The sequence below is a fragment of the Ambystoma mexicanum genome, chromosome 1q, assembly GCF_040938575.1.
Source record: "Ambystoma mexicanum isolate Mex_15411 chromosome 1q, UKY_AmexF1_1, whole genome shotgun sequence".
Lineage (NCBI taxonomy): Eukaryota > Metazoa > Chordata > Amphibia > Caudata > Ambystomatidae > Ambystoma > Ambystoma mexicanum.
The window spans coordinates 1188908957-1188927189 of NC_090922.1; the positions used below are offsets into that span (position 1 = coordinate 1188908957).

Below are 18233 nucleotides of genomic sequence, written 5' to 3' on the forward strand. Positions count from 1 at the left end.
GGGAAAAATGACAGTCGAAAGACAGATGGTACCTCCTTTGATTTTGGGTGAGCAACTCCAGTATGCCGAGAAAAAAAATCTTGGCTGCATATGGTACGAGAATCTTGGCAGTGAAGCACAGGTGGGGGCCAAGGTTAAGGCAGTATACCATGCACTACGAACACTGAGGGGTGTACTTCCATTTATTCCGGAGGAAGACCATGCTGTAGTGGTGGTGGCCATGACTAATACCCACCTTGACTACTGCAATAGTTTAATGGCAGGGATCCCAGCGAAACAAGTGCGGCAGTCAGGTTGATTGGACACCTCAGAAAGAGGGATCATGTATCCGCTCTACGAAAATCCGTTCATTGGTTAATGGTAGAAGACAGGATAAAATTCAAAGTGTCATGTCTGACCTATAAGTACCTGAACGGACTTGCTCCGGAGTAGCTTCGTGATAATATTGTTCTGTTCTATCCAAATAGAGATCTGCGCTCTGGAGACAAACTGTTTGTGTGTGTACCCCACTCCAATCTGGTCTCTAGGGGGGGGGACAGGCGATTTGGAGTGTTTAGTCCCAGCCTTTGGAATCAGCTTCCCCGAGAGATCAGGGACAGGCTAATCGAGGAGGGAGCAGTGAGGTGAGCAGTAGCGTCCCCCCAACTGAGGGACACAATGGAGAGCGTGGGACTGAAGGACACCTGGAGAGCAGTAGAGGGGCAAAAGGAGGGGTACACATTCCTTTCAGGAGTGCATTGTACGCAATCCACCAGCGATTATATATGGGTGTCGGTGCGTTTAGTGGGGAGGATAGAGGAGGTTGAAGTGGGCCCCCTGGGGATAGTGAACCACAAGGTAGTGTCAATGCAACTAAATGGGAAGACGTGCAACCCAGGGTTTTGGAAATGGAAGCTCCCAGGGGAACTACTGTGGGACACAGCGGTGGGGAGGAAATGGAGGGGGAAGATCAAAGCGTTCTTTGAACTCAATAAGAGCTCGGAAACAGGTGGGATGCCTTCAAGGCAACCTTGAGGTGGGAGTTCATAGCTTTAAAGGCACGAAAGAGAGAAGGAGCTGAAGTCCCTACAGGCGCAACTTTTGGGAGAAGTGGAGGAGGCATGCCGGAAGGCAGCGGTCGCTCCCTCAAGGAAAACGATTAGAGCATACAGAAGCGTGGTGGGGCAGCTAGAGGTCCTTAGATCTTAGAAAGCTGAAAGCGCGCTGTTGTTTGTGAGCAGAAATATTACGCCAAAGTGAACCAAGCAGACATACTTCTGATGCGTCTCCTCAGAGAGTTGCAGGGCCAGACCACAATAGTAGCCATAAAGGACGAAGGGGGTGAGCGCCTCACCCGCATGGGAGCTATACAGGACCGGGTGGCCAGATTCTATAGTGCCCTCTACACAACACAAAATCCACAGACCCAGAAGCAAATCGACTTCCTCACTAACAGTGGAGGTGAGGAGCAGAATTGGGCAGATGCCCCCGAATAAGGCCCCCGGATGGGTATATGGCCACCTTCTATAAAAGGTATGCCTACATCCCTAGCCCCAACATGGCACACCTATTTGACACTTATGGGACACATCATAACATCCATGGAGGAAGCGAAAATTACCCTTATACCCAAGCCCAACAAGGATCCCACGGACTGTACGTCATATAGGCCCATCACCCTTATAAATATAGATGTCAAAATATTCACTAAAATATTAGCGAAAAAGATTGGAAGGCGATCTCCCTAGTTTGATCCAACAAGACCAGGCAGGTTTCGTTTTGGGCAAGACAAATCGCAGATAACATTAGAAGAGTCGCACACCTGGTAGAGAAGGCACGGAAAAAATCCACTTGGGTGGTCCTATTAGCGCTGGGTGCCGAGAAGGCTTTTGACCGGGTGGAGTGGCCGTTTCTGTTTAGGGTGAGTGAGAGGATGGGCCTGGGAGGAGACTTCCTCAAAATGGTCCAAGCAAATTTATAAGAACCCCAGTATACGTCTCTTGGTAAATGGAATCATGTCCCGTCCCGTCGCCCTGGGTAGAGAGACCAAGCAGGGGTGCCTGCTCTCGCCCCTTCTGTATGCAGTGTATTTGGAGCCCCTTTTACAGACTTATTTAGGGAACTAGGGAAGTCAACCAGGGAGTTTATTTGGGAAGGAAGGAGGCCACGTCTCAGCCGCCACCTGCTGATGGCACCACTAAAGCAGAGCAGACTAGCTCTTCCCAACTTTCAGCGATATTATGAGGCGGCACAGCTGAGGGGGATACGTGAATGGTTTACGCAGAACGATGGGAAACAGTGGACCCAAACGGACAGGGCAGTAGTTCAACATGATCTGAGGGAGGTCCTGTGGCTTCTGCATCACCTAAGGCCAAAACATATATACCTGAGTGTGCTCAGTAAGACATAGCAGATACATGGGACAAAGTGGTAAAAAAGCAGGGGATCACAACGTTCCCATCACCCTTCATCCCAATTTTTCACAACAAGGAGTGTACACCAGGCTAGAAAGGGGAGCCTTTGATAGGTGGAGAGGAGGGGCTGCAGGACGATCAGGGACATCTTCCAGGAGAATAGAGTAAAAACCTTTCAAATGGACTGTGTCCTCCAATGTGTTCCTCATCTTTGACATATAGTGTCCACAGCTCGGCTGCTTCGGAAGGGCGCCCTGCGTTGATGGCATTGGGTCGATGTCCCTTGAAGGCCTCCAACGAGGGTGCGTCCTCAGATGTTATAAAATGCCTGCACGGCGCCCGTAGCCTCACTTCCGTTTTTTCCACAAACGTGTTTGCTTCGTGAAGCTCAGAGCACCTCGTACTTCTAGTGTTTGCTGTGAAGATTTTCTTCGATATGTCTTCGTCTTCTACTCCGACACCTCGGTCCAGGTTCAAGAAATGCCAGGCCTGCAGATACAAGATGTTAGAATCCTTCAGATCCAGTGAGAGCCTAGTTCCAGTGGAGTGGCTAGAGTGTAGGCCTTGGTCCAAACAGCAGTTAATTCCCAATGTTTGCTGGGTTAAGGGGCAGAGCTAGCCTCTGCCTTGGAATCACTATCTTCACCTCCCAAATGGGGGACTTTCGAATGGACTGTACTCCCAATAGAGGCCCAACAAATTCTGCTTGTCTTGATGCAAGTCAAAAATAAATCATGGAAGGAGTGAGTGACCCCTTCCTTATAAAGGTGCAAGACTACAGGGTATTGGAGAAAAGCAAGCCTGTGGTAAGGGGGTCCAATCCCTGTCGCTGGTGACAAGTGACCCTTGCCTTCTTGCATCATAGCTAGAGTACGTTGTTCTGCAGGAAGTGTAGGGGACATGAATCAAAGAGAGCCCCACTGAAAAGCAAGATTGGAAACCTTTTCTCAGTTCCTTTCTGCCCTTTCTGGCTACTCTAACGCTAGCAACTGTCAAATTCTGCAGCTTCAAATGCCCTCTGGGATGCAACTCCCTGGTGTGACCCTGGCCTTTATTATAGGTATGCCTCTTTAATGTATGGTTTGTTCAAGACTCTTTCTGAGAGTTCCTGTGCTCAGGGAGGTGTTACCCATTCTCCTATAGTATCAAAAGAGAGGGCCTTCCTGCCTTTTGTCTCGCATGTTGAAGCAAAGACAGTCAGTCTAGCAATGAATCCACATAGCCTTTCCATAGCTGGCCTGAGCTCACAGAGTTGACATGAGTATGATACCAATTTGACATGGCTTTAATAATAGCACGCACTATCAGTCTCCATACCATAAAAGGGTATGGCTTATTCTAAAAGGTTACCCTGCCACTACACGAATAGGGCCACAATTATCCAGTTTTTTTTGTTGGATTTGCATTGTTAAATGCAACCTCTTCAGGGGCTTTGGGTCACAGGAGCTAACAAGAAAGTGCATGCAACCTTTGAAATTACCCTGTGTTACTGAAGGGCAGGTTCTGCAGAACAAGAGTTTGATGCAGCATGCACATGAGTGTGCTATGCTTTTTGACATGGATTTAGCAAAGGGGGTTCTGATTAGTCAATCACCTTTTCTAATATGGATTACCCACTTCATTTTATCATTCAAAACAAATCAAAATAGTTAGGGCTAACCTCACCAGATGGCAATCCTTTACATTTGTACGCAAACCTATGGTGACACACAGCACACAGTTTAGTTTAAATCACTGAGAAGCAGTTTACAGTACCACTATTGTATGACCAGACTCCCCACACTTTGTGAATATGAAAGAAACACACTTTAGGAGTAGCTGAGTTACCATGACCCCTACTGTATGCTGCTTAATATTTTAAACTTTATATTTGCTATAAGATGGAACGTTGTCACTGGTGCAAGGCCACTTATGCTTATGTAACTAATTTGATTGTTCAGGCCCCAGTCTTTACAAATAATTGTTTGTCTTTATGAATACTTTTAATGAGAGAATGTTTTCTTTTTTTAAGATTTAAAACTTTTCCTGACGTGCTCTATCGGATCTCTACTCTTGATACCATCCTAGCCAGCAGCAATCAGATTGGATTTGTGGATCCTTTGCAACTGAAAAGTATGCTGAAACTTACCACTTTGGATCTACAAAATAATGACCTCCTTCAGGTTCCCCCAGAACTTGGCAATTGCGAGAACCTCAGGTATCTAAAAGCTTCTATTTTGTTTGTTTGGTTTGTTGTTTTAGTTAAAAAAATAAAAATTATAAAACTGTTGGATGCCACTCTTTAAATATTTGAAACCATCTTTGTGAAACCTACATGCCTGTAATGAGGAGGCAGAACATAAGGACCTTATACGTTATTTCAAATGGATTTGTTCCTCCCACAGATTTCTTATGCTAGACATATTTTTTTCCTTGCGTCAGCCTGGCTTCAGAAACATTGTGGTTTCGTTCTGCCTTGTTGGCATCCATCACTCCAGATGTGATGTCATGGGTACAATTTAAAGAGCTGGCTATGCACAATGATCACTGTTCCTTTGGGGAAGACTCTGAAGAAACCAGGAGAGTTGGAGGATGACCATAGAGGGTTAGCAGAGATGTTTATTGACGTTTTTAGTGAAGAGAAGGACTATGACTGCCAGGAAGAATTGGTTGGGTAGGATTCGGCAAATGTTCGATGATGTCAAGACTTATGAGGAGAGTGGCGGTGCAAGGAGTGGTTTAATGTTAGTCCAACAGAAGGGGTTGAAGAGAACAGAGAAATGTCAGTGATGTCGGTCAAGAGTGGGGTGAGGACAGCCTGTCATGAAGAGTTTGGAAACTAACAGGAGGCGATGGGAAGGAAGTGGAGAGTTTGACCGATGTTGGTAAGCAAAATCTAGAAAGGAGAGTGGCAATGAGCATGGGACGATGGAGTTCAGGAGACAGTAGGAAAGTCCCCAGAAATCAGTGTTAGAAGTATGGAGGAGGTTAAATCAGGAACCCACCATCTAATCCGATCATGAAAGTAACTGCACGCCCAGTTGGACTTTAAGTAGGTGTTCGAGGCTGCAGGAGGATTGACTGCACTCAGCAGGGAGATAAATATAGCTCTAGAGAGCTGGTCTGGCTTTTGGACCCAGGCAGAAAGTCTTTTCGAGTTCAAGAGACCCACCTGGTAGAATGCAAAAGGGACCTCTAGATCACTTTGTGTCTTTGACACACTCACTTTTGGTAGGTCTAGTTCTCTTTATACTACCAGACGCTGCTGCAGCTCCTAGTTATTTCAATATCTGCAGCGTTGTTGCTGCTTTTGGAGTCATGCAAGTAGGGAAAAAGCTACTTGGGACAGTGATTACACAAATATTTAAAGCAGTTCTTTGAGTGGAATGCAAATTTTAGAGTGTTGAGGCTCTAACAAGGGTGTGTGGCCTAAACAGACAAGTGTGTCACGTGCAGTTGACTGCAGGAGATCTTCATGGCTGAGAAGCAGTGAATCCACTGTGGGTGTGTACTCCAGTAGAGGCTGAACAGGAGTCAGAATGAGAATAAAAACCAGCTTCTGGCACAGTGCCCCATGGACAAGTGTGGCAATTGCAGTTGACTCCAGTTATGTGCCGGGGCACAAGAGGGAGCCTTACAGAAAGATAAGTGGCACTTAGGTCGAGGTTCCTTTTTATAATTTCCATTTTTTTAATCATTTGGCTATTTTGGAAATTTTAGACCCAGCGTACCCCATTTACAAATTAAGGAGGAAGGTAAACAATTCACTGAAGAACAAAAGCCTTAAATGTCAGACAGTCATTCTGACTGCAGTTTCTAATACCTTGGTCTACCATGGTATACCCAGTGACACCTAGCCATAGCCCCAGCTCCTGTTCCATTTCCCTGTGCTCTATTGCAGTAAATGTTGCAGGAACCTAATCACTGCCTATTTTTTCAGAAAGGCAATTCATAGAAATTTGGTGCAAGCTGATACGTTAACCCAACTAGATGGTACCTTTCGAGCTGCCTCACCAAAAAGACTTTCTCTTCGCCTCATTTTTGTCAGTTATGCACAAATGTGTGTTTGAAGCAACTCACAATGATCTACATTAGATAATTCATGTGCCCTTCCTCCATGTCATGTTGGAGTGTTACACACTCAGACGACAGTGTCTGTTTGGACAAAGCACAATGTAAATGATGTGAACATACTCCTCACTGACTTATTGGGATGCGTTTGCTAAGATGCAGACAGAAGTTGTTTTATGCTCATCTTCATTGGCCCCCTAAATCGGTCCCTAAAATCCCTGAGGTAAGGCTTCCTAATATAAATGCCATTCAAATGTTCTAATGCCTCTAAATGGTAATATGATTGACCTGACAAATCTTCATTCTGCTAATGACTTTATAGAGAAGTGTTCGATTGGACACAACTGTGAAATATTGTCATCTCTGGTTATTCTACTCTCACCAATATCTTCCCTCCAATGGTGGACGAAGACAGCGTTTTACCAAATGTATGTTATTTCACAAAGCAATCATGCTATAAGTATTATAGCTCAAAGACGTCTACTAAATCTAAAAATAACAATAACATATCTACAAATGTGAAAAATGTAAATATGAACAAAAATCGGTCCCCTCGAAAATGTTTGCTCTCCCCAACTTTGGAAGAGCATGCTACTGTCCGATTGGTAACAGCGACAATATTAACAAACTAAAAAGTCCAGGAAAAAAAATAATGCAAGCGCTGGGGCAACGTGGTTGATGAAGTCTATTGCCAGCTATATTATGCAACACAACTTGATTATCTCTAGTGAAGGTAGCGTATATAGGTGTGTCAGAAGGGCGCATGACATCTCGTGATATTTCTGACCACACTGAGTGTAACTGGGCGAAAATAGCTAAAAGCCCACAAAATCAGCATCTAGTGACATTCTTGGTCCACTGAAGCAAGAAAAGGGCAAATTCCAACCTGGCATTCAGGTAATTATCCTGGTTCAACTTAGTGTGGCTGCCGTTTGGGTACTTTTTGTTGACCAGATTTTATCCCACTGTGGGATATAGTGACCCAATCAGATGTGTTTTACCACATCACTTTGCTGCATTCGTGCAAGAAACAGCAACATGGCTGCGCTAACTCCTGTGCGTGCCAGGATCTCAAAATTTCATTTTTTACAACTACCAAAGAAAATGGCTGTATCACCCTGCCACACACATTTCAGTAGGGGAGGATCAGAGTACACGCCGCAGGAGTGTGCCAGTGTGCTCCGCAACGTTTAACATTGAATTAAGTGAAATAGGCAACATTGCCTTGCTGAAAACCCCAAAATTCCCTTTAAAATGACACTTTTTCCAACCTTTAAAAATGCTGTTTTGAGGCTAAATACATCCATGTACTATGAAACTGATGTGATTGAAAAGGCCCGGCCATGCCGAGGAGAAGTCATTGTCCATTAGCAAAACCATGTCTAGTTCCTGAATGACCGGCCCAGTCATCTTAGCTTGGAAAGAAATCAACCAGGGGCTTTGTTTTCAGTTTACATGGGAAACATGTCTATTTGCTTTGCAAAAGTATTTAAAAATCAGCTGTTCAGAGAAAGACTCTAAATAGCTGAGCCATGCCGGTTTAAATATATCTATGCTGCAGAACAACTCCAGCATTCAAGAGAATAACCATAGCTGCATGTCAGTGTGTGAATTTGCTGGAGATGAAAATCAAATTTAGAAGAAAGAAATGTTAGCCGTTTTTAAACACATGTGGTAAAATGGGATTTGCTGACTGAAGAAAAATGGCCTATTTCAAAGTAAATTGTTGAGTGAAGGCTTGCTTACTTAGCAATGTAAAGGGAATATGTGGCTGATGATAATACATGCATAGGCTATTTTATTCCACAGGTTTGTTAAATCAAGACTCAGAAATCAGGAAATAAAGACTTTTAAATCAACTGAGCTGAGTTGGCAAGCTCTAAAAAGACCTGGTCTTCCAGTTGTTCAAGTTCCAGCCCTGTAACTTCCTTTAGGAAGTGAGGCACACCATAAACTTCCAGGACACCAAAAGTGCTATTTGTCAGCTTGAAAAACCTTGTATGTGACAGGACAATGTGAGTTCACAAGCTCATTAGACATTCGTCTGTGCTCCAGGCTGGGACAATAGCAGTCTTGGGACACTCACCTGTCAAGTGTGGTGGGCAATAAAACCTTCACTTAAGAGAGAGGCCCCCCATTCTGCTGGGAAGAAACTGCCAGTTGGTGTTAGCTGGGAAGAAAAAAATGACAGACAATGACTCCTAATTGTCTTAAGACTATTTTATAAAGAACTTTAAAAAGACTTCCATCTCAGCTGTCAAAATTGGTAAAAATGTGGAATTTTCACAGCGTAAAAGTGGAATTGTGGGCTGTGTTTGGAAACTTGGTAGAATGTCGTGACACACTCTGGACAGAAATGGTGATATATGTTTTATTACCAGAAAAGCATCCATGTTGAAAATGTCAAATTTTGTACATACATCCCTGGGGACAATTCACATCTGTGTATACAATTGTGGAATTTTAGGCCAAATCTTTAATGTGTAAAATTACCAAAATGTGTCAGAAAGGCATAACAAGGTCGCACAGACTGGAGGTTTGCACTAAGATGTCCTGCACAACATGTGTAACCTGTGCATCTGACTTATTAAGAGGTTGCAACTGCAGAAGTATGTGTTTTTGGCAAAATCAGATTTTCACTAAAGTAAATGTGGGAGTTTCTAGATACAGTAAAAATCACCTCATAAACATGACATCACTTTTCTGATATCCAACCAATTGTGAGCAAGGCAGAGACTATGCCCTTGCCCAATCCTATTTTTAGGGGCGTGGGCACTGAATCCTGCCCCTGTCATATACTGTAATGATGTCATCTGGCATTATAAATAAGGGCCTCTGACTAGCACTCAGGACACACTGATTCCCGATTTGCTACGCTGGCGGCCTGTTCCTGTCTTCATCTTACATTTAGTCATCTAGACTCCAGATCCCAACCACAAGGCCAAACCTTGCTTATCTTGCCTCAGCTAGGCCTCAATTCTAAAATTATCTCAATAACCAAAGGGAAGCTGTGGTGTTTTGGGAAAGCATCCTGAATTTAACCTGGCTTGCCACTCACTGCATGCTGCTGCCGCCATCCTGCTCTCCAGACACCCTGTCTTATCCAGTAACCAGAAGTGTTACCCAGAGATGTTTTTATGGGAGGGCAAAAGGGGCACTTGCCCAGGACCTCCACCTTCGAGGGGGGTCCCACGAGGCTAGCTGATCTGAAGAAGTAAGATTCCATTGTTCACCAGTCTTAAATAGCACATGTTAGGATATTTTATGGGTTGCTGCTGAGGCTCTAAACCGATTGCCTTTTTCGGTTTTGGCAAGTGCATTCTGCCTTGATCAATTCACCATGTATTGCTTTCTTTGTTCACTGTGGTATACATCGTTTCTGTGTTCCTTATAGCACAACTCTGTAGCATTCTTTCCTTCCCGTGGGAATTATGTTGATCATGTGCAATAGGCAATGGTGAAATGCATATTGATAAATTGAGTGCCACAATGGTTCAGACGTTAGCTCAGTGTGTGAAGCACCCATTGCAGAGATATGTGTTCATATGCAAAATTAGAATATCACATTCCAGCAAGGCTGTCTGAGCCTTTCCTATGTCTGCAGTTTATAAACCTGCCTGCATATGTACTTGGTTTTGCAGAACAACATCTGCTATTATCAGCAATGTACCTGTACCAGATAGGGGTTGCTATAAAAACTTAACATATCATCCGTATGGTGAAGGTCTAGAAATAGGTTTGTTCAGATGGGGTGTTGTAAAACCTAGGCAATCTCCTCCAACAATGGCATAAACTGTTAGTCCAAGAGGTGAATAAGTATTCAAATTCAACACTATGCAACGACAGCATTCATGTTTGTATCCTGGATTTGCCAACAGACGATACAGTGATCTTGGTCATGTGTAGCATTCTCCTTCCTTCCAATTGGTGGTCTCTATCCATCTACGAGTACTTTTGCATTGTGTGAGGCAGCTAGTGTGAATTCTGTCTATTATGGGTTACATGTACCTTTTACATATGGTCCTGCATTAATACTACATCTACCTTCCTTAGTGTTATTAATAAAAAGTATCCTGTATGTACTAGAACGAAAACCCATTTGTAGACTGCTTATGTTGGTCTCAAAATGCTACTTGTTTATCATTCTGATTAGAGCAAGAATGAAGAGGGCAAGGGGACTTAAAGGGAGTAAACGTGCTTATTATGCTGCGAGACAGCATATCAACCTATAGGATGTGAGCGTGACGGGTGGGGGCGCAACCAGTATTCTTGATCCCTTAATTCCTTTGGTTTGGTGGAGGGGGGCCCCCCTAAGATGTCCATGCCCAGTATCCCAAAACTGCTTAGGATGGCCCTGGTGCTACCTGGTATCCAGTCCATGCCCGCTGATTTTGTCCGGTTGTCCTGTGTTAGACCAGATCCGTGTGGTGATCCAGAGCGCTGACTGTCCAAAATCCAAATTAAAAGTGGACTGTGAGTATCAATAGGAACAATAGAACCATAGCATAACTTGCCTTGCCTTATCCCAATCTGTAAACCATCCTATCCTTACCTTAATAACTTAAGGTAAGGTAAATCCTAAGCTATCAATCCTATTTCGAGTGATCGGATTGGTTCCGCCAGGGCGGGCGCTGGGGATCTAGGGTTGAACTGATGAATCAACCCTGGAGCTTACTGTGTCCCTCTTTGGTATTCTAGCCTGAATGCTCTAGAGTAAAACTATTCTTGTCCAAATTGATTTTCTTTTCTGTTTTCACTACCCGATTTTTCTAAAAATGCACCTCATACTACCTTGCATATCTCCCTCATTTTAATATCTAGAGACTTAGTTTCACCTCCTGATGGTACCTAAGATCTATAGCTACACCCAAACCAAAAACCTGCACTCCAAATCAGTGAAGTTCACCCATTTCTTTTATCAAAAACAGTTTAGTTCATTTCAGGCGGGAATTAGCATTTTTGCAAAGTTTTATACGTGTTAGTTTTATCAATTGTTTTAAACCTTCCATTCGTTTTCGTATTGTATGCTTTTGCTCAATCTATTGCTTATGATTGCTTGTAACTTTCCAGTGTTGCTTCCATAGAGAATTGTACTTATTTAAGGATTTTTGCACACATTCATTGTTTTATTCCTCTATTTCTGAGTGTCATTTTAACATTGCAAGGGTTTCAAATCCGTTTTTCTCTCGTTTGGGGATGGAAGGTTGGATTTGAATTTTGTTTCTTATTCCTCATTCCTGATTACCTGCTTCTTCCTTATATCTGTTTAGAATTGCTTATTTGTGGGTTGAGGAATATTGCGGGGGTAAATCCTAACTTCAGTGCTATCTTTCCCAAAATTCAATAGTGTCTATATTCTCTGTTTTTTTCTATCTGTGTTGCTAAAGAGTTAATTTAAGTGCATTGCCTACATTTCTATTGCATTATCATCACATTGGTGATTGCTGCCCAATATTAAAAAGTGTATGATTTCTTTGAATGTTAAATAAATAAATATTGCCTTTACAAACCAGCCTGGTTCCTGCTCCATCGTGACCCGGGGTATTTGAAAATTGGGTGTGATATGAGTGGTGTAGCTCTCAATTATTGAATCCATACATATAACAAAATAAGCATTTCAGTTGTGCGCTGCATACTAGGCTGAGACCAGGGTGTATTGCCTGATTGAAATACTTAACACCACTAAATCATAATATGTTGCTTGCTATCTTTGCAACAATTCCAGCCTTAACTCATATAGCATCTGACATTAGCACGTTGGGAGGCGCCCGTAGCCAATGAAAAGGCTCGGAACGCAGGCTGTATTCACAAAGAAACACCCACGATCCGAGCACTTTCATTAGTGTTGGGCGCTACCTCATCCCATTAGCACGCGTGTAGATGCCTACACGGGTGCTAATGTTTTTATTTTTCTGAATGAAACTAAAACTTTCCTTTATCTCAATGCCAGTCTCCACGCAGTGCCTTCAGCCAGGCAGTCCCTTCTTCAATGTTTATGACATCAGTCATCAACATTGAAAACTGACTTCCTGGCTCAAGGCTCTGTGCAGCGGCGAGATATAGGTACGTTTTTTTCTTACTTTTCACAAAATAAAAAATAACATTAGCACCCGTGTAGACATCTACACGGGTGCCAATGGCGATATGCCCCTCGGTGGTTGCGCCCACCCTGGCGGCCTACAGGGTGCCCCGCCACCACAATGTATATTGCCTCCATAATGCAAGTGGAATTTCCACTGGAAAGGCTTGATTATGTTTTAATGCATACACATTCCTAACTTGTATATAATCCAATCCTTTGGGAAATTTAAGCCTTTTTAGCTATGGGGCTAGATCTATTTCCTTATCAGAACTCTCAAATTCAAACAAGACTCTTTAATTGCAGGCTTTTCAATAAATCTATTTGCTAAACAATTGGAAGCCTTAAAGGTCAAATGTCTGAGAGACCATTTGGGGAAAAATAAAGTATTACTGGAAAAACATCCTCCAGTGATACTATAATGGATTGGTCCTGGCTACCGGCCACTTTAGCTAAATCTAATCTCAGAAAAAAGTAACACATGTTGTCTTTAGTATACAAAGTAGTTTGTTTCTATCCTGGAATTGTGGGTCTAACGGAACATCCTGTACATTCTGCCTTCCTGTATATCGAGAATTATGAAATGATATTCCTGCAAGAAATTTGGTTAGTAATAGATGAGTACCCACCTGACAATGCCCTTGAGGGCAGCCAGCAGGAGGCCTGGCCATAGCTGGTGACATTTCTATAGATCTTTGATAAATGATATTCCCACTCCAACCGATAGTGTGTTGGCTGTCAAGTTATCATGGAGTCACAAGGGCTGTCAGGGTGATCTGCTTCTAATGTATATTGGGATCCTGGGAAATCTAAGGTCAGCACCATTCTGGGGGAATTAAAGGATAGTCTTGCAACCTGGTATATTGAATGGAAGCCTGACATTATTTTGCTGGCTGGGGACTTTAACTGCTTTTGTCCTGCTTATTCCACATCTACTTCTGTATTGGCTGCAAATAGCGTTACTCGTGTAAGGGGGTTGGGAATCTGTTGGTCTACATTTTATACGACTGGAACTTGCTGAAGTTAAATTGTAACATTAAAGATTTTGCCTCCATCCTATGTGGCATAGAGGGTTCTCCCTTTCTCACATAATGTTTTTCTATCCGGAACTATATATAATCGATGTGAGTCACTTAAATGTTCAGTTTTCAAAATGTAGTGATCAGAATTTAAAGCAATACAAAAACTGGGTAATAACGCAGAAATACCCAATGTAATTACACGATAGTCACCCATTGTTAGAAGCCTTGACATCTAAACAGTCTGCTAAATTCTGGAGACTAGCTAACAGTACTGTGAATTCTTTTTCACCTGCACTGGTTAATCCTATTCCTGAAGAGACCTGATATGGCTTTTATTTGAGGTCATACACCTGTCAATCCACACAGCATTGTGATGCTGATTGGAGAAAATTTGTTCCTGAGATAGAGAACTTGAGGTCAAAAAATGTGAGCGCACCATGTGCATTTGGTTTGGATAACATTTAAGGTTGGGATATGGGCAGACATATATATATATTACTAAATGATGCAATATGTTGTAAAATAATGCAAAGTTCATGGATTTCATCCTTTCTGGTACCCACTATAAAAAGAGGGCCAGAGATGATCCAAGTAATCGACCCCCCCAATCGCTCTGCTACATATTTGTAGTAAGATCTTTGCCACCCTTCATTTCAAGAGATCTATAGGCAGGGGCTGTTCTCTCAGGAAGATTATCTAAGTTCTAGATGGGATTTAGGAAATAAATGGGTACTACATTAAGCTGCATTTTTTGTCCTTTCTGCAGAACAGGGTTATAAAAGACAGTCACCAATTTACAAGATCTACTTAGATCTGACTGCAGCATTTGATTATGTAGTCGGAGCTAAATCATGGAATAAATTGATGAAATTATTTCCCAAAGGCATCTTAAAAATCTTAATGATGCGTCACGAGGATACCGCAATTAAAAGTAAGAATACATTGGAATGGTGATGTATCTATGGACATTCCCACCTCACTTGGGCTACATCAAAGGTGTGTTTTATCGCCCAATGTATTTCATTTACATATCTTGGACATTAATTACCTATTAGATGGAAGCCAGACATTTTCTGTAAAAATGGGCCATGTAAGACTGTCTTGGTTGGGTTACGCAGATGACCTCATACTTTTCGATGTAACCCGAATGGGCTACAGCATAAGCTGCAATTGTTTGTCATATGCTGAAATACATATTTACAAAATATTGCTCACATCAAACATATTAAGATTCACTATCTCCAGGAGAACGCATATGTTTGTTTGGTCCATTGGGAATGTCGAGCTAGAATGGGCTAACAAGTTCATTTACCTGGGATGTCCATTCTTTGCCAAAAACAATGGGAAGAGATGTTTTGAAAACTTAAGAACGGAAATAATGCCATCGCCCAAATTAAAATTTCACGTATATATTGATGATCAAAATTTATTAATTGGAAGCAGTTCCTGCCCTAATTTATGGTATTGAACTTCGTGATTATAAAATGTAATTGGAATTCATTCGGGTGGAGAACTACATATGGAAAAAGGTTTTGGGTCTTCCAAATGCATTATCTATGGCCCTGCTCCACTCAGTTTTGTTTCATTTCACTTAAAGCCCAATTCCTCTGAAAGAATGTACATGTTATTTTAATGTTTTAATTTCAGCTAATAACTCATTATACAAGGACCTACAGTGTATGGTGCAAGGAGAAACTATGATGCCTCCCAGCCTACCTGCAGTAGAATTTCGATGTTATTGCCGCTTACGCTGCTTCAGATTCCAGTATGGTCTAATCCGCGTTAATGTGGGTAGTTCTACTTAAGAATGACACAAAAAAACAGCACTGAAGCCAACAGTCGCTGCACATGCTATATATACCTTTGATGACATCATCCTCAAGACGGAGGCCCTCGAGGGAAATCGAGTCAACTGCATCGACGCACAGCGCCCTCTGCCAAAAATCTTTTCTGAAGCAGCTGAAGCTGGATATTGGAGCTATCAAAAGATGAGGAATACATGAGAGGAACATCCAGTCGAAAGAACGTTACCAGGGGTAACTAACTTGTTCATCTGAGGAATCTGTGGGAGAAGAATCCAGAGAAAGAATAGTACTGGCAAGTAATTTCTCCTTCTGTTGCATTGTGCGCTAAGGTAAGGTGGGGATCAGCACCAGGATTACGATACATATTTATGAGGAAATGATGCTATGGAAAATGGTTGGATATCAAACGCCTCCTGTGGAATCCACGTTGTGAGCCTGTTGCCTTCTTATAACTTCATTCATAGGATTGAGCATATGGCCCTTTGGGTATCGTGCATACAATGGATGGGGATGCAGAATAACCCCGACACCAAATAATCGAGCCAACTCAGGAAGATGGCAACAGTGCTGTTTTATTAACAATGATCTAAAACAGGGAGTTACAACAGACATTAACGGACGTTCACCTGAGTTCTCAGTGGATTTTCTCATAAAAACATCCTTAGATGGAAAAAATATGTCAGACGTGATGTCATACTACGTGGCAAATAATAGAAAACTTATAAGGGATTGTGATAGGCTCAGGGGGAACATCTAAGTATACCTTCTATAATGTCTGGGATTGTGATTGGCTGTCTTCTGTCAGGTGGACAACTTATGCCCACCTTTAAAGACATGTAATCTTTAACACCATTAAGTACACGGTTTATCATTGGCTCTCAAACTATGAGGCCCTTCATTATACTGCCCTCTACAATTGGTTGGCACGCTCATGCCATGTCTGGAACATTCAGTTCACTTAGCACGTAAGCTCATACTCGGGTGCCAGGAGGGGGACTTGACTTTACCTCCCCACCCAGTTAGCCCAACATCTCTCATCACCCATGCTTTCTGCCATGAAGATTGTCTTTGAACTTGGCCTTGCAAAGTATCCTTTTCTGTGGGAATATATAGGAGTACAGGCTTTCACTATCGTTGTTCTAGGACTCCAAGCTCCATTCCATTTCCATCTTCTGATCACGTGACAGGAGACCACGATTCACGTCCATTCTGCAGCATTTAAATGTCTTAAATGAATAAAACCTGGCACTCTTGGTGTGCTTTCCATGCCCTTCAATAAGGGATGATTCATCCTTCTAACGTTTATTGCTTTCAAGAATAGATAACCGACCTTGACTACTTCTGTTTTGATGCCAGGCCAGGCAGCCTCACAAGGCTCTTCCACGATCTCAGCTTATTTTTGCTTCGACACAATTCTTGGCCTTTCCTCTGCTAGGGTTCTGGCTTACTAAATTTCATGACACCGATGTCTAGCTTCTATACAATGGCGGCTTCACCTGCAGTCTATTCTCTATGTATAGCCAGCTTCTATGATCACTTAGTCTACTTGCGTTTCTGCGTCTGTACACTTATTGAATGGTTGCATTTCTGTAGCACTTCGCATGCATGCAGTCTTCTTTTCGCACATGAAAGTTTACTCTATTCTTAACTTCATCATCAGTTTCTGTAAAATCCATGCATTCTCTTCAGCCAGTATTTTCAGTGTGTCACACTGCAGGTCATGTAGTTGCGCTGTCCATTTGGATTACAATAGAGCCATTGTCCCACGTACTTGTGATTTTAGGCATACAGGAACTTCATACCCTCGGGTGCTACAATGCTGGCATCTATGTATTTTCTGACATCTTTATCTGTCAATTCCTTGCGTCCAAACCCTGATTCGACATCGATCATGATGTTCATTCCTACTGCATTCTTTGCTGTCTTCTTACATTGTGCAATTATTCTCCTGATCGCACAGAATCCAAACATCACCATGACCAATATTGCTCAAAGGATCTTCAATATGTTTGCCAACCACTGCGGAATCCATTAGAATATGCAGGCAAACCAACTGTCATCCGTAATGTCCTCTGTCTCGTCTTCCATCTTGTTATGCAGATTCATTAGCAACATTATGGCCTCTGTCACGGTGCTATTCTCGTCATCGCGAGAAGGTATGAATGTGCAACATGATGGCCCGATTATAGCGCAAACTCCTTCCTTCCTTCGCTGTGATCATATCAAGGACATATCTGTTCTGCAGGGTCATTAGTCATATGGCCCTTAGCGCTTCCTTGATAGCATTGAATCCCTTTGATTGTCTGCAGAAGCTCCCATCTCGTAATCTGCAACCACTTGGCATTGGCCATCGTCTGGATCCCAGGCATGAATGCATTTGTAAATATTGAAGCAGTCTTGCTGAACAACCTATGTTCATAAGGAATGGAGTCATATGCTTCTATTGACTTGGCTGAGAAGTAGTTCTCTCTTCAGGTTCGATTCAGATATTCAAGCGATCTTCTTTTTCTCAAATGGGCGTCTACTTTGGGAAATTCTCCAATGTTCAGGTCACTCTGCACCAAGGAGCATACTCCACCCCAATCCTTGGCCAACTTCATGGAAGCCCTAGACCCTCAAACCCAATATCGATCCATCAGAACTGCTCCCATCCTAGAATCGTCAACTATAGTTTTGCAGTCTGTTATCTCCCACACGCTTCTTTCCGTGTCTTCGGAAACACAATGTCCGATTCGCCAATGGGATCACAACCATTGGACCCGATTAATCTTCTACCTATGTCAGTAGTTTGGCATGTTTAGCCCATGACTTCAAACATCCATTGTTCACTCTCTGCACTTCACTCGTCCATAGACTAAGGCTTTAGTTTGTTTCCAACATCCAG

General features: G+C 42.7%; 1 protein-coding gene across 1 annotated transcript in view; it reads left to right on the forward strand.

Moving 5' to 3' along the window:
- LRRC40 (leucine rich repeat containing 40) overlaps nt 1–18233 on the forward strand; it is a 1512829-nt gene that overhangs the window by 1460668 nt on the left and 33928 nt on the right. The window contains exon 14 of the mRNA XM_069641925.1: nt 4405–4590. Coding sequence (XP_069498026.1) covers nt 4405–4590 — 186 coding nt within the window. The remainder of the gene's footprint in view (nt 1–4404; nt 4591–18233) is intronic.